The sequence below is a fragment of the Saimiri boliviensis genome, chromosome 10 (assembly GCF_048565385.1).
Source record: "Saimiri boliviensis isolate mSaiBol1 chromosome 10, mSaiBol1.pri, whole genome shotgun sequence".
Taxonomy (NCBI): Eukaryota; Metazoa; Chordata; class Mammalia; order Primates; family Cebidae; genus Saimiri; species Saimiri boliviensis.
This window is the reverse complement of record NC_133458.1, coordinates 7,342,966-7,356,781: the sequence shown is the minus strand read 5'-3', so window position 1 is coordinate 7,356,781 and position 13,816 is coordinate 7,342,966. Positions and strand designations below refer to the sequence as shown.

Below are 13,816 nucleotides of genomic sequence, written 5' to 3'. Positions count from 1 at the left end.
AATTTCTGGAAATCCTGGATGGCACCCGCGCCGCCGACATGGCTTCCCGGGGCCTCCCTTTCCTGGGTGCTGGCTACCGAGGGACGGTCCACACTAGGCTGCGAGGAGTCTGAAGCTCAGAACCCAGCCGTCAGGGGTGTGGTTCTCTGGTTGTTTCAGGCGTGTCTCCTGCACAAAGCAGAAAACGCCTGGAAGGGAGGAACCAGACACTACGGATGACAGACGTGAAAGCTGCGGAAAGGCTGAAGACGCGCGAAGCGGAGCCGCTGTCATGAGATCGCTCATTTGCTGCTCACTGATGAACTCACTAGTATTAGCTGATCGGTTATCTCTTCCAGCCCAAAGTGGGGCCCAGCCCAGCATCTTATTGATGTGACTCATGGAAGCTACCTGCTGGGTCTGCTCTGAGCCCCACCTTCCTCTTCTTGCAGCCGCGTTGATCCCCGGGCCCTGGGGCAGACACCCCGATGCTCCCCCAGCTGCCTCCTGTTCAGACACCACTGCGATGCTTGGCTCTGGGCCCTGTCCTCCCTGGATGCCTCCAAGCCCAGCAGAGTGTCTGACCAGGGGCCTGACCTGGAGGGGAGACGCCACCTCCTGGGGGCTTGCAGCCCGACCAGCACCGCTGCCGTGAGACACTCGGAGGCCAGCAGTGCCCAGCCTGGGCCGAAAACACACAGCCGTACAAGAGACCGCCTTGGGCCAGGGAACATTCCCGTCGATTTGTGCAGAGAGCACCTGGACTGTGCCTATGTTTTTCTTCTCAACCACTGAAAGACAAAATGTTACCGAGGGGCAGAATTCACCTCTCTCTCTGAATGTACCAAGTGCTCGTTCTCATCTGGAAGTCTGAAGCTCCGGTGACCATCCTTAGGTGCCAATGCTCCCTGGGCCCACGCATGTGCCCTAAGCAAGCTCCAGGGGCGACAGAGCATCAGGGGCTGGCCAGCATGCAGCCAGGCTGCGGCCCCAGCTCACCAAGCCGTGGAGGCTTCTCTGTCACCTTCCAGAGTCACTATTTTAAAAGTGCACCCCCTTTTGAATCTCCTTTCTCCCTGCTTCGCTATTCGGTCCTTCCGGCTCTGAAACCTTGCCCTGTTGTCTTCGGATGCTTTCCGACCCTGCAGTCCCGGAATCGGTAGTCCAGCATCCAGCTGCTCTGCTCGGAACCTGGGCTCTCCAGAGCGGGGCTGCTCCTGGAGCCACGCGGCTGTCATGATGGCTCACCTCTCACCACCCTGACGAGCGCCCAGTAAGAGCAGGTGCCTCGATGACGCCCACCAGTGCCCAGCCCTGTCCACAGGCCACGCTCGCCTGTTCATGGGGATTTGGTCTTCCCAACTTGCACAGAGCGGCAGCTCTGAGCGACCGGGATGTGGGCAGCAAAGGGAAAGGCGCGCTTGACCATGAGGTCCCAGGACACGCACCAGAGCTGCTTTGCTACCCTGCCACCCTGTGGGGTGACAGCTGCCTGGCCTGCTGGGTGACTCAGGGAGTCCTCGGGGAGCAGCACCTCCAGGAGAGCTGGGTCACTTGTCCAGGGTTCCGCCAGGCAGCGCTTGGGGACAGTGATGTAGGGGGAACAGGCAGGTGGGCGATGAGCTCTTCCAGGCATGGATGAGAGCGGGGTGGACACAGGAGGCAGGGGGGCCTCGCTGAGTCCACAGCTGGGAGCGGCGCATCCTCAGACTGTGTGAACACTGTCCCATCACCCCAAACGCCTCTCCGCTCACTGGCTACGGTATCCAAAATCCCCCCGAGACCCGTCCTCACAAATGAGGATGCCGCACCTCTTGGAGTCGTCTGTTTAGACACAAATTCAGCAGAACAGTGGGCACCAGGGATGGATGGTTTTGGGTAGGAACCGGCAAAAGGAGAAGAGGGTGGGGGCAGGGGCAGGGCCTTGGAGCCAGAGGGGTGGGGGAGGGACAGGCTCAGTCGCAGCTCTGTCCTGGCTCCACGGTGCCTTGGGCAAGCCCAGTCCTCAGCCCATCCGCACTCCAGACCCCCGAGGGCCTTCACCTCAAGCAGGTGCAATTCCGAGCCCTCCTGTGGTCCATGAGAGAGGCACACACTGGCCGCTGTGCCTGGCCCCTACCTCCTGTCTCCTGCCACTGTGGCTCTGCTTCGTGCTGTCCAGCCCTGCAGGCCACTTAGAGTCCTTAGAATACCCTGCATGCTCCCTCCTGGGGCCTGGCCTCTCCAGCCGTTGGAAGGGTCTGAGCACAGGCATCACACGGCCCTCGCCCTGCCGCCACGATGCCGCCACGATGCCGCCACCACCCGACCTGGCAACGAAAACACGTTGGCCCGTTGAAAGAAGCCGGACTCGAAAGGACAAACACTGCGTGACTCCGTTTCTGTGAGGTCCCTAGAGTTATCCCATTTGTAGAAAGTGGAATGGTGCTTGCCAGGGGCTGGGGTCAGGGGAGTGGGGAGTTAGGGCAGAGAGGGGACGCTTTCGCTTGTGGATGAGGAAGAAATGGCAGGTGGCCATGGCTACGCAATCACGGGAATGCTCATGTGAAGCGGCAAAGACGGTACATAACGGTCAGATGTTATGTCCATCTGACCACCATTCGAATCGCCTCACTCATCTGCCCAGCCTCAGCAGGCCGTGTGCCCCCGAGGGTGTATGCACCTGCCCCTAGCGCGGGAATGGCGGCTGGCGTGAAGGCACTGAGGACGCGTGTGAGACCTCTGTCAGCCCTGAAAGACGGGTGCTATCGGATGCTATTACACCCTTCTCCCTACTTCCGTGTTCATTTGAAAATTCCTGGCCAGGTGTGGTGTCTCACTCCTGTCACCCCAGCACCTTGGGAGGCCAAGGTGGAGCATTTCTTGAGCCTGGGAGTTCAAGACCAGCCTGGGCAACATAGGGAAATCCTGTCTTTTTTTATAAAATAAATTTAAAAAGTAAAATATACAGAAAATTTCTATCAGTAAAAGGCAAACATATCTATTGGGTTATTTCAAGGCAAAACCAATCGAGAAACCAGTAGCCAGGACAGCAGATGGGTGCCAGAGGCATGTGAGGATGAGGAGGAGCAGCTGGGGGGCTGGAGGGACCACAGGCTGGACTGCTCGGCCCCGTCCTCTGCTGAGGCCAAGGGCACGAGATGCTCCCGGCAGGGTCATCCTCAGCCAAGGGCGGGAGAGCCATGGCACGCAGCATTGGGGTGCCCTGAATGGGCCTGGGCCGGGAAGGACAGGGGCGCTCTGGTGAGAAGCTGCCACATCATCATACCGTGTGGGCTCTCAGAAGGGGAGATGGGTCTAAGCGCCAAGCGTCCTCCGAGATGCGGTCTCTAGCCTTCCTGGGACCCTGGACACACAAGGAAGAAACACCAGCTTCCTGACACACCCCTCAGACTCCTGGCTCCAGTGCGGGCCCCCAGAAAGGATCCCGTAAGACTCTGAATGGCTTTTATTTAATTACTGCCCTATAATTGCAGAGGGCGAAAACGCTGCTACAGTCAATGCTCTTTGATCTGATTAGCATAATCCTCTCCTAATCTTCCTTCTACATTTTTATGATTGTTGCCACATCCCCTTTGTTGACATAATCTGGATTTCTCTTTGTCAAAGAGGCCAAAAGAAAGGCTTAGCCGAGCTGGTCACTTGTTCAGAGCCTGGAGCCTGGAAGTTGGAGCAGGGAGCTTCCCTTCTGTGCCAGACGCAGCCTCCCTGCTGGCTCTGCAGCCAGAGAGGGGCAGGGGCCAGGCGCTCCGTGAGTCAGAGCTTCCAGGGGGCTCCGTCACAAGGCTGGCGAGTGAACGTTTCCAGCGAGAGCCACAGGCTTTCCAGTGGAAATGCCATCCACAGCAGTTACAGGTGGACCTGGGGACTCCGGGGCTGTGGGGCCTTGCTTTCGATACCTGTGAGGACAGCTGTGTGTGTGTGTGTGTGGACAGGTTCGCAATGTGTGTGTGCAGGTGTGTAAGTCTTGACCCGGGGAGCCGCAGGGAAGCCCCCAGATGAAACAAGGTGCATTTGTCCCTGGGGCAGCAGCTCCACACCGAGTTAAAGCAGAGGACAGCGTGGTTCCTGGAAGACTCACACAGCCACAGAGGAAAGCACATGTATGCGAGGGACCTGTCGGATTGCCTAGGTGGGTTTCATATGGAGGGCCGGGAGGAGAAGTCAAAGACAGGCATTTCATGACCCTCACAAAAGCTTTCCCAGGGAGAAGAGGCCTCATCTAAGATTCGTTTGTTTTTTTGAGACCGGGTCTCGCCCTGTCTCCCGGTCTGGAGTGCCGTAGTGCCGTCTTGGCTCACTTCAACCTCTGCCTTGCGGGCTCACGTGATCCTCCCACCTTATCCTCCCCGTACTGGGACTACGGGTGTACACCACCACACCTGACTATTTTTTGTAGAGAAGGGTTTTTGCCATGTTGCCCAAGTTGGTCTCAAACTCCTGGGCTCAAGTGCTCATCTACCTGCCTCAGCCTCCCAAAGTGTTGGGATTACAGGCATAGGCATAAGCCACTGCACCTGGCATTTTTTTTTTTTTTTTGGAGACACTGTCTAGTTCTGTCACCCAGGCTGGAGTGCAGTGGTACAATCATGGCGCTTACTGCAGACTTGACCTCCCAAGCTCAAGCAATCCTCCCACCTAAGCCTCCCAATTAGCTGGAACTATAGACATGCATCACCACGCCTGGCTAATTTTTGTATTTTTTTGTAGAGATGGGGTTTTGCCATGTTGTCCAGGCTGGTCCCAAACTCCTGGACTCAAGCGGTCCGTGTACCTCTGCCTCCCAATGATAGGCGTGCGCTACCAAACCCAGCCCCGAGATTCTCTTAGCTCCAGAAGCAGCTGTATGAGGACAAGGCGCTGCTGAGAGGGAATTTAAAACACAAATCCCTGAAGCAATCCTTCCTGAGAACAGGGAGTGCCGTGGGTTGGAATGCTGTCCGGCCATCACGGAGCCAGCGGTTTTTATGGAGAACCTGTGGTCCTCCAAGGCTGAGGGTTGGAGCTGTAGCTGAGCTCCCTGAGACATCGCCCCAGTCCACGAGCAGCCAGGCGATCATAGAAGAGGCATTCGGTGGGTTTTCTGGTTTTTTATAGACGGAGTCTCACCGTTGTCACCGGGCTGGAATGCAATGGCACCATCTTGACTCACTGCAACCTCCGCCCCCTGGGTTCCAGCAACTCTCGTGCCTCAGCCTCCTGAGTAGCTGGGATTATAGGCGCCCACCACCATGCCCGGCTAATTTTTGTATTTTTTTTTTTTGTAGAGACGGGGTTTCACCGTGTTGGCCAGGCTGGTCTCAAACGCCTGATCTCATGTGATCCACCCGAGAGGTGGGAAGGCTGCCCTTGGGAGGGACAGCGTGGTCAACACTCCTGGACTGTTTTTCCTCACTCAGTGTATCCACGCCCAGCACTGTCTACAGGGCATAAGGCTCTCGCCTCCTGCCCAGCCTAGCTCTTGTTTCTTCTCACTGAGACACTGACCAAAGCCAGACAATTCTATCAACCCAGGTCCCCGGGCTCCAGTCGCCTAAGAGAAGCCTCAGCTGGAGCAGGGGCTGTGGCCTCCAGCTGCTTCCCAAATCCCAGAGGAAGGCGCTGGAGGGACCCCCAATCTTCCTGACCCTGTGGCCAGAGCCTGCATCTGCATCCAGGCTCTTAAATAAAAGTTGGTTGAGATGCAAACATTACTTTTGATGTCAGAAGCGTAGGAGACAGGATGACAGCCAACCGTTAAACACACGGGGAGAAGCCACTGTCTGGCACATAATAGGCTTTTAATAATGGGCCTGTCCATCCCCATTAGCAAAACCAGATTTTTAGTTAATAATAGGTTCTGGTTTAATTCTACAGTAGATAAGTGTTTATTACTTTATTACTTAAATCAGAGTCATCTTTTTAGTCATCGATTCCCTCCAGTCTAGGATTCCCTCCCTCCTCTCCCCGCTCAGGGCTGGGTGTCCTATTCCTGTGCAGTCACCATTTGTTTTTGAGGTGTCTTGCTCTGTCTCCCAGGCTGGAGTGCAGTATGTGATTAGGGCTCCCGGCAGCCTCCACCTCCCAGGCTCAGGGGATCTTCCCACTTCAGCTCCCCGAGTCGCTGGGACCACAGGTGTGCACCATCATGCCTGGCTAATTTTTTATTTTTATGTTTGTAGAGAGGGGGGGTCTCATGATGTTGCCCAGGCTGGTCTCGAACTCCCAGGCTCAAGCAGTCCTCCCACCTCAACCTCCCAAAGTGCTGGGAATGCAGGCTTGAGCCACCGCACCTGGCCTACCTTCACCTACAAGCGATCCTCCCACCTTAGCCTCCTGAGTAGCTGGGACTCCACTCGATTAGATGCTGCTCTCTAGTTCTCTTTATGTGGCTTTCTTCTTCACAAGACTGAACACTCTCTGGGTTCAAGAACTGCTGTCTCTTTCACCTGCTCTCCCCTGAGGACTCAGCATGATCCCAGCCCGCAGGGGCTTCCAGGAGTGCTGGCGGATGTAGCAAGAGATACCGGCAGATTTTAGATGGACCTTTTTCTTTGTCTGCTATTCCAGTTTTCATTTACAGTCCAGAAACTTTGCCAAAGTCACCTCCCTGTTATACATGATGACAATATTTTTCCACTTAACACGTCGCATTCCAGTCAGGGGACATGGTTTCGGACGCCCCCGCTACCCCCGCCAGGCTCTTCATCTTTACTCATCCCGGGACTGTGTCTCTCCAGCTCTGGTGAAACGGAGCTGATAAATACCAGCCCTGGGGTGGAGGTCCTGCGGTTCCACCTGGCTGTGGGCTCTTCAGGAATAACCCGTGTCATGCAAACAGCAGCACCGGGAATTGGCTGACTCTGACTCTGTTTTTTTAGACAGGGTCTAGCTTTGTCACCCAGGCTGGAGGGCAGTGGCCCGATCACAGCTCACTGCAGCCTTGACCTCCTGAGGTCAAGGGATCCTCCCACCTCAGCCTCTTGAGTAGCTGGGACTATAGGCATTTGCCACTATGCTCAGCTAATTTTTAAAGTTTCTTGTAGAGACAAGGTCTCACTATGTTGCCCAGCCTTGTCTCAAACTCCTGGGTTCAAGCAATCCTTCCTCCTTGGCCTACCACAGACCTGGGATTATAGGCTCAGACTAACTCTGATTCTTTTTTTTTTTTCTTTTGAGACAGTCTTGCTCTGTCATCCAAGCTGAAGCATAGTGGTACAGTCTCAGCTCACCGCAACCTCTGCCTCCCGGGTTCAAGCGATTCTCCTGCCTCAGCCTCCTGAGTAGTCGGGACTACAGGTGCCCGCTACCACGTCCAGCTAACTTTTTTGTATTTTTAGTAGAGACAGGGTTTCACCATGTTGGCCAGGCTGGTTTCAAACTCCTGACCTTAGGTGATTCGCCTGCCTCTGTCTCCCAAAGTGCTGGGATTACAGGTGTGAGCCACCGTGCTTGGCCTCTCTGATACTTAAGAACGAAAATCTACCATCTAATTTTGAGTGGGCAGGTCTTAACCAGGTGTGGAGCTGAGAAAGCTTTGGGATCAACCTGTGTGGCTTCAGACAGACAAGGGCAAAACCCACTCCAAGTCCGCAGGTCCTCGGAATACCGAGCCACAGGTGCTTCACCGCCTGTTCCAGGTGCCCTGACCCCAACCCCCTGCACGTGAGGAGCTGCAGAAGTTGCAGAGACCAGGGAGACACAGTGCAGGCTTCTCCCCACGGGGCACAAATCTGGCAGGTGCTTCCCCTCCCACAAGAGCTGGTGATCTGTCCGATTACTCCGCTACGGAACCTGGGAAGAAGACCTCCTCCTTCCTGACCTCCAATCGTTTCCTCTAAACGTGCACGTTTCATTTCTAACAGCTGAAAATAACAATTCCCATCCACTCTCACTCCCCCACCGCACCAGCCACAGTTTTTGCATAAATCAATGACGATCCAGTCCATCACTAGCCTCCCTGGGCCAGGTGGGGCAAGAGAAAGGAGACAGTTTCAGAAAGAGTATTCCCAGATGGCTTCCCGCAGCTGCACTGCCATGAGCAAGGAGAAACTTCCCATGTATTCCTCTAAGCACCGCCTGACGTTACACCCCAGGTGGAAGGGAGCGGCTGGAAACAGCTGATGCTTAGGAGGGTGTGCACACAGGCGGTGGGGCTCCCTCCCCAGACAGATCACCAGGGACTCGGGCAAGGGCAGAGTCCTACCGAAAAGGCCATGGGGCTCCGACTGGCGCCTCTCCGTGCTTCGGTTTTGGTCCTTGTGTTTCTTGTTGCTCCTAAGACTCCCAAAGCGCTTCATGGGTAGCTGTGGCCACAGGAGTGGTGACAGGTGAACATATCAGGCCCGGCAGAACTGGTGTCAGCCCCAGGTGGCAGGGAGCCGGGGAGCATCAGCCCGGCAGGCACAGGGCACCCCGAAAGCTCAGAGCGGCAGCCTGTGCTCAGGGGACAGCCCAGGTCCAAGCGTCCTCACCAGGGGGCCTTCAGGGCGACCTCACCGCGGCCCCAGCGTCTGCAAGGCGCCAGGGAGTGCAGCCGCCCTGCCACAGCAGCTGGAGTGTCAGCCCGGCTGTCCTTAAGTAGCAAGAAGCTGCCGGAAGCGCAAACAGAACTTTGCCGGGGATTTGTTGATGTAGTTACCGTCAGCTGCTCAGTGATACTCTCCAGGGTTGTTGGTTTTTTCCTTCTTAAAATTAAAAAAAGGAGGGAAGACCAGATAGGCAGAGGAAGCACAAGCCTGCAAGTCATGTGCAGCCGGGCATGATGTCTCTTTAAACAGACTGTAAAAGGAAACCACCCTGGGCAGACAATTCTTGGCACCAATTGGCCAGAGCACATTCCCATTGTGACATGACATCACACAACTATTTTGATTCATGGGTTCCAGGGCCCCACGGGGTCAGAAGGCTCCGGCTGCTGCTTGCTGGAGAAGCCACACGAGTGCCTGGTCTGGAAATTGCTGAATCTACTTTGGCTCACGGTTCTACTCAATGAAAGCAGTAACGCTGTCTTCAAGGACGGAATGTGGCTCCCCCACTGGAATTTAACGGAAGGTCTTCAGCAAATGCATAATCTGAGCTCTGCACTTGCTGAGAATTGCAGCATGACAGAGCTGGAGATTTTAGAGAGATCTAGTCCGACTCCCTTCTATGACAGATGGGGAAACAGGCTCAGGACAGGGACGGGACTTGCCCAAGATCCTGTCACCAATGGTAGAACCAGGACTGGCATTCTAATCTCCTTGACAACTAAGCCAAATTGTTGATCAAATAAAACCTAAAATGTTTATAATCTGTATGTGTTTTGCAACTAATAAATTTTGGAAGCACAAGAGAGAAAAAACAGATCCTGACTTTTTGGCTGATTGGCCTCACTAAAGTTACTTGCTTTGCTATTAATCAGGTTTGTGACCATCAGAAGGTTACTTCCCATTTCTGAACCTCAGTTTCCCCCTGAGTGAGCTAAGACAAGACCAGGTCTTTTCAGGGTTTAGTCTAGGGCTAGGCACGGTGGCTCATGCCTGTAATCCCAGCACTTTGGGAGGCTGAGATGGGAAGATGGCTTGAGCCTAGGAGTTTAAGACCAGCCAGGGCAATACAGTGAGACCCCCATGGGAAGTAGAAAAGTTCCTCTTCAATGTTTCCTTTCTTGTTAAAGAATAAACCACAAGTGTTAGAAATAATAGTTTGTTTTAAAGACTTTCTTCAAAGCCTTCTTGCTTTTTGCTAATAACTCTTTGTTAAGCCCGATCCCATGCAGCTTTTAGACAGGCTCACAGGCACGTAGCACATTCTACGTCCTTGTACTTTAATCAAGATACTTACGCTATTACTTTTCTAAGTCCTTTCACAAGCAACTTCCTGTCCCTTCCTTATTTGGACTTCCGCTTTTCCTTTTGTTCTCCATTGCCTCTAACTATTCAAGAAAGTTTTAAGTGATTAGCCAATCAGGTTGAGTTTTAGATTGTGAGGTCTGACTCCAACCAATAGAGATCAGACACAACAGTAAAGAGGACCCCAAATGCATAAAGGATAAATATGTCTGCTTTTCCTTTGTTCGTTGTATTCCCATGGCAAGATGGCTAACAAGGGCACCCTCTCATTACAGGCTCACACCTGTAATCCCAGCACTTGGGGAGGATGAGGCGGGAAGATCACTTGAGCCTGGGAGGTCGAGGCCATGATGGTGCCATTGCACCTCAGCCTGGGCGACAGGGTGAGACCTTATCTCAATAATAATAATAATAATAATAATAATAATAATAAATAAAATAGCAAAACATCTTGAGGAAAAGAGCTGAACAAGTATCCCAATAAGAAGGAGGCAGATTTGGTTAAGAGGAAAAGGTTTTGTTTAAGCCGAGGTACTATTCTTACACTACATAATACCACAGATAGAACATTTCAAAGTTCAGTGACTAAAAATAAACATGTTTAAATTTGTGTGGAAAATAAACAGCAACTTGGGCAGGCCTGATAGTTCTCTACTTGCATGTAAATGGCCATTCATTCAACAGGTAGTTATTAAACCTCCAGCAAGTGTGTAGAGAAGCTGCTGGTAGAAGGGATGTGGTGCCACAAACAATTCAGAGACACTCCTGTCCTCTAGGAAACAGTAACTCCCATTTACTGAGTGCCCACCGTAAGCCAGCGGGGGTGCCGGTCACCCTACAGTTATTATTTTATTTCATCCTTCCCACCCACGAGCAGGGTGGGCATAATGAACAACACTTCACTGAAAGATGAATAGCTGAGGGTCGGAAATGTAGTCTGCCCAGGATGGCGCAGCTGGCAAGTCAAGGGCATATGGATTTGACCCTTCATCTGGACCCGATTCCAAAATTCACATCCTTCTACCGTACCACACCTCCCATGCACGTGCACAGGAAAATTCGGCATCCGTTCAACACCCTAGCCTGAATGCCACAGGATTCTAGAGGACTGCCATGGACAGCGGGATTTGGAAAAGAATTTCTCTCTACATCCTGATTTTTCATTTCAGGCTGGGAAATTTAAAGGCAAAGGCAGCATGTTTAGAAGTCCTGATTTGCATTAAAGCCACCTTGCAACACAGAGCAGATGCGTCGGGAGTCTACAACAAGCTGACCTGACACGCGCGTACACCAGGCTCTGGAAGCACAGAGCTGGCTGCGTCCTCCCCGGAGGCCACCTCCACGTGGCTGGGCACAGAGGTGGGGCACATACTATTGCTTCCTCTGCCTGGCAGGGCCAGAACGAACTGCTCCTGCCCAGTTCTGGGCGCCATGCTCTAAGAACTTGCTCCACAGGCACATTTGATGACTTTGTCAAGGAAAGGAAGGATATAGCAGCTTAGGCAAAGCAAAGCAGAGAAATCACTGGCTCACTCCAGTCACTGTTCTGCTCTTGAGGAAAGTGGGTGGTGGGGTCGGCCTGATGCAGCACAAAGTTGTTTCTGGCCCAGCACAGTTCTCTGTCCAACCGGATGGATCCTGGAAGGCTTTGCATGGGAGGAGCTGGGGAGCAGGGTTACTGCAGCTTTAAGAAAAGCTAGACAAATAAAAACATGACAACCTTGACGGTGAACACCAATCCCCCAAGATACCCCGACTACACCAACACGTGCCTTGACCTCACTCAAGATCTTCTTCCCAGAGCCAGCTTTACCCACCAGCAGAGGACGCTGCTGCTGGCCGTGCTGGATTTCAGATGCGCAGGAGCGGGGATGTGCTGGAAGATACTCGCAGAAGACAGGGGAAGACCAATCTGCAGCGTGGTATAAATCTGCCAACTTCTGTGGTATAAATACTGTGCAAGGTGGCGTGCACTGGCTTGAAAAATTCCCGAAAGTTTAACCGTCGGTTCCGTCACTGCTGGGGTCTTTCTGCTTGACTCACGCATGCCTGAAATTCCTTACATGAGGGACCAAGTTGCGGATCCCCCAATTAGAGATGAGCCCTGATGCACTGGGACAGGCGGCACCTTCCCATGGCATGGTGGGGGGCTGAGGACTGGTTCTTCAGCGCACGTGACTGGTGGGCAGGGGAAAGATGACCACTGACAGGCAGAGGGGGACGCGAAACCTTCCCCTCTTCTGTTCCCGCCAGTCAATGGTCCCGCGTGAATAGAGGGGAGACTCCCTCCCACACCTGACTCTGCTCACAGAGGTCGTTCTGACGGAATGCTTTCCACACTCAGGATTCTTTTTTTAAAGGGAGGGGCTGAAAAAGGAACCAATGGCTCCCAAGAAGGAACTGTTTTCTAATGTGTTTTCAAAGGGCCAGGGCCTTTTTGGATCACAGTTTAAAACTCGCACCCCTGGCTGGTGCCGCAACCCCAAGCCTGGCACGGGACCAGGTAGCTGGGTGGCAGACGCCTTCTATCTCTTAGCCATGTCCCCGTGCCATGCAGGCCACCATTCTGACACCAGATTTGCAAGATCTGGGATGGGGTGACATTAGAGCTCGCGTGTGTTCTTCATGTGTGTCTTCTGGTGGCTGCTCTTCTAGGTTTCTGACTGGGAACCTACCTTTGACCACTGGAAAAATGAGCTAGTGTGGAAGAACAGGACCACGAGACGCTTCATACTGTTAACGTGCTTCACTGTGTTCTGGCTTTTGGGTTCATTTTCTCCCCAGCTAGGCTGAAAGCTCCCTGACGGCAGGGATCTTACCCACGGAAGAAAGAAAAGGAGCGCTTACTACTTCCTCCAGGTGGCCCGGGAGCAGCACGGTGGGTCAGGGAATGGCAAGCCAGCTACTGCTCCATGCCCGGCCATCCTGGAGGCAGAATGTCCTGTTCCTGGGGGACACTTTGGCGGCTGTTCTGGAGCCAGGAGGACTGTGCTGACCGCTCCTCTGCCCTCGGCAGGGTTCCAGCCTTGGCCAGCCAAGGCTGGGTTGCAGGAGCCCACGGGACTGGGTCCCATTCACGCTAATACTTGGATTTTGCCAAGTGTGCCGCCCCCGCCCCCATCTCGATGCTGCAAAACATTCCACAGCCAGACTGTGCACTGCACAGCAGAGCTGGGGCGGGAGAGGTGAGGAGGGAGAGCTCAAGGACTGCAGATGGGCTGGCAGACGGAGCGCTGTCGCCCCTGCTTCCTGCACATAAGGTTACATGGCACAAAGGCTCACCCTTCCACGTGAGACATGATGGCCTTCTCCTGGCTCTAATATGTAGCCCCCACCCCCAGACTCTGGTGACCAAAAACATGTGAGTAAACCCTTTAACTGCTGCCAGTGCCCCGGGGGCCATGTTCCCACGGCATCGGGGAAGTGCTAGCACAGACGGCCCCTGTTGTCCCACTAACCTGGTACAAGTCCAGGCTGCAGGTCGGAGCCCCACCCCGGCCTTGTAACCTGGCGAATGGGACTCCAGGTCCCCGTTGTAGACACCATGGCTGGCACCCAGCCTCCGCTTGCCCCCCACCCCACCCCATGCAGCAGTTGTGTGGCAGCAGGGGTCTCTGAGAGCCGAGGGCCTCATCAGGCCAAGGTGCCTCCTCCTCCAGGTAGCCCGTGAATACCCACAGGGTCAAGCCCCTGGAAGCCCACCCTATCTCCGGACTTCCAATTACATCAAAATCAAATTTTCGAAGAGCCCCCAAGCTTTCCTTCTCCTGGAAGTCACTTTCCACGTTATGCACAGCTGCAATAGTCTCGAAGTTGTCACTGGGGACCCAGATGAGAGAAAAGTCGCTGAGACTCGGTGTAACCACCCTCCTCCCTCCACACACCTCCATTCATTCATGAGACTGGTGCTTCCCAGCGCAGGGATGCTGAGGCCGGGGCCGCCGCACAGACAGAGTCAGCCCAGGTAAGCGAGAAATCCACCAGCAGAGCAGGGCTGGGGGGACCCTAGTCACCCACACCCTGCG

At 54.1% G+C, this 13,816-nt stretch overlaps 1 protein-coding gene across 10 annotated transcripts in view; it reads right to left on the bottom strand.

The window, feature by feature from the left end:
- PRKAG2 (protein kinase AMP-activated non-catalytic subunit gamma 2) overlaps positions 1-13,816 on the bottom strand; it is a 328,214-nt gene that overhangs the window by 182,621 nt on the left and 131,777 nt on the right. The window contains exon 1 of one of the 10 annotated variants that reach the window (XM_074378902.1): positions 8,165-13,343. The exons of 6 other annotated variants lie outside the window; for them this stretch is intronic. In XM_074378902.1, coding sequence (XP_074235003.1) covers positions 8,165-8,258 — 94 coding nt within the window. In that variant the 5' untranslated portion in view covers positions 8,259-13,343. Of the gene's footprint in view, positions 1-8,164; positions 13,344-13,816 lie in introns of those variants that run through there. 3 more of the 10 variants (XM_074378901.1, XM_039472807.2, XM_039472806.2) reach the window with 3 other exon arrangements.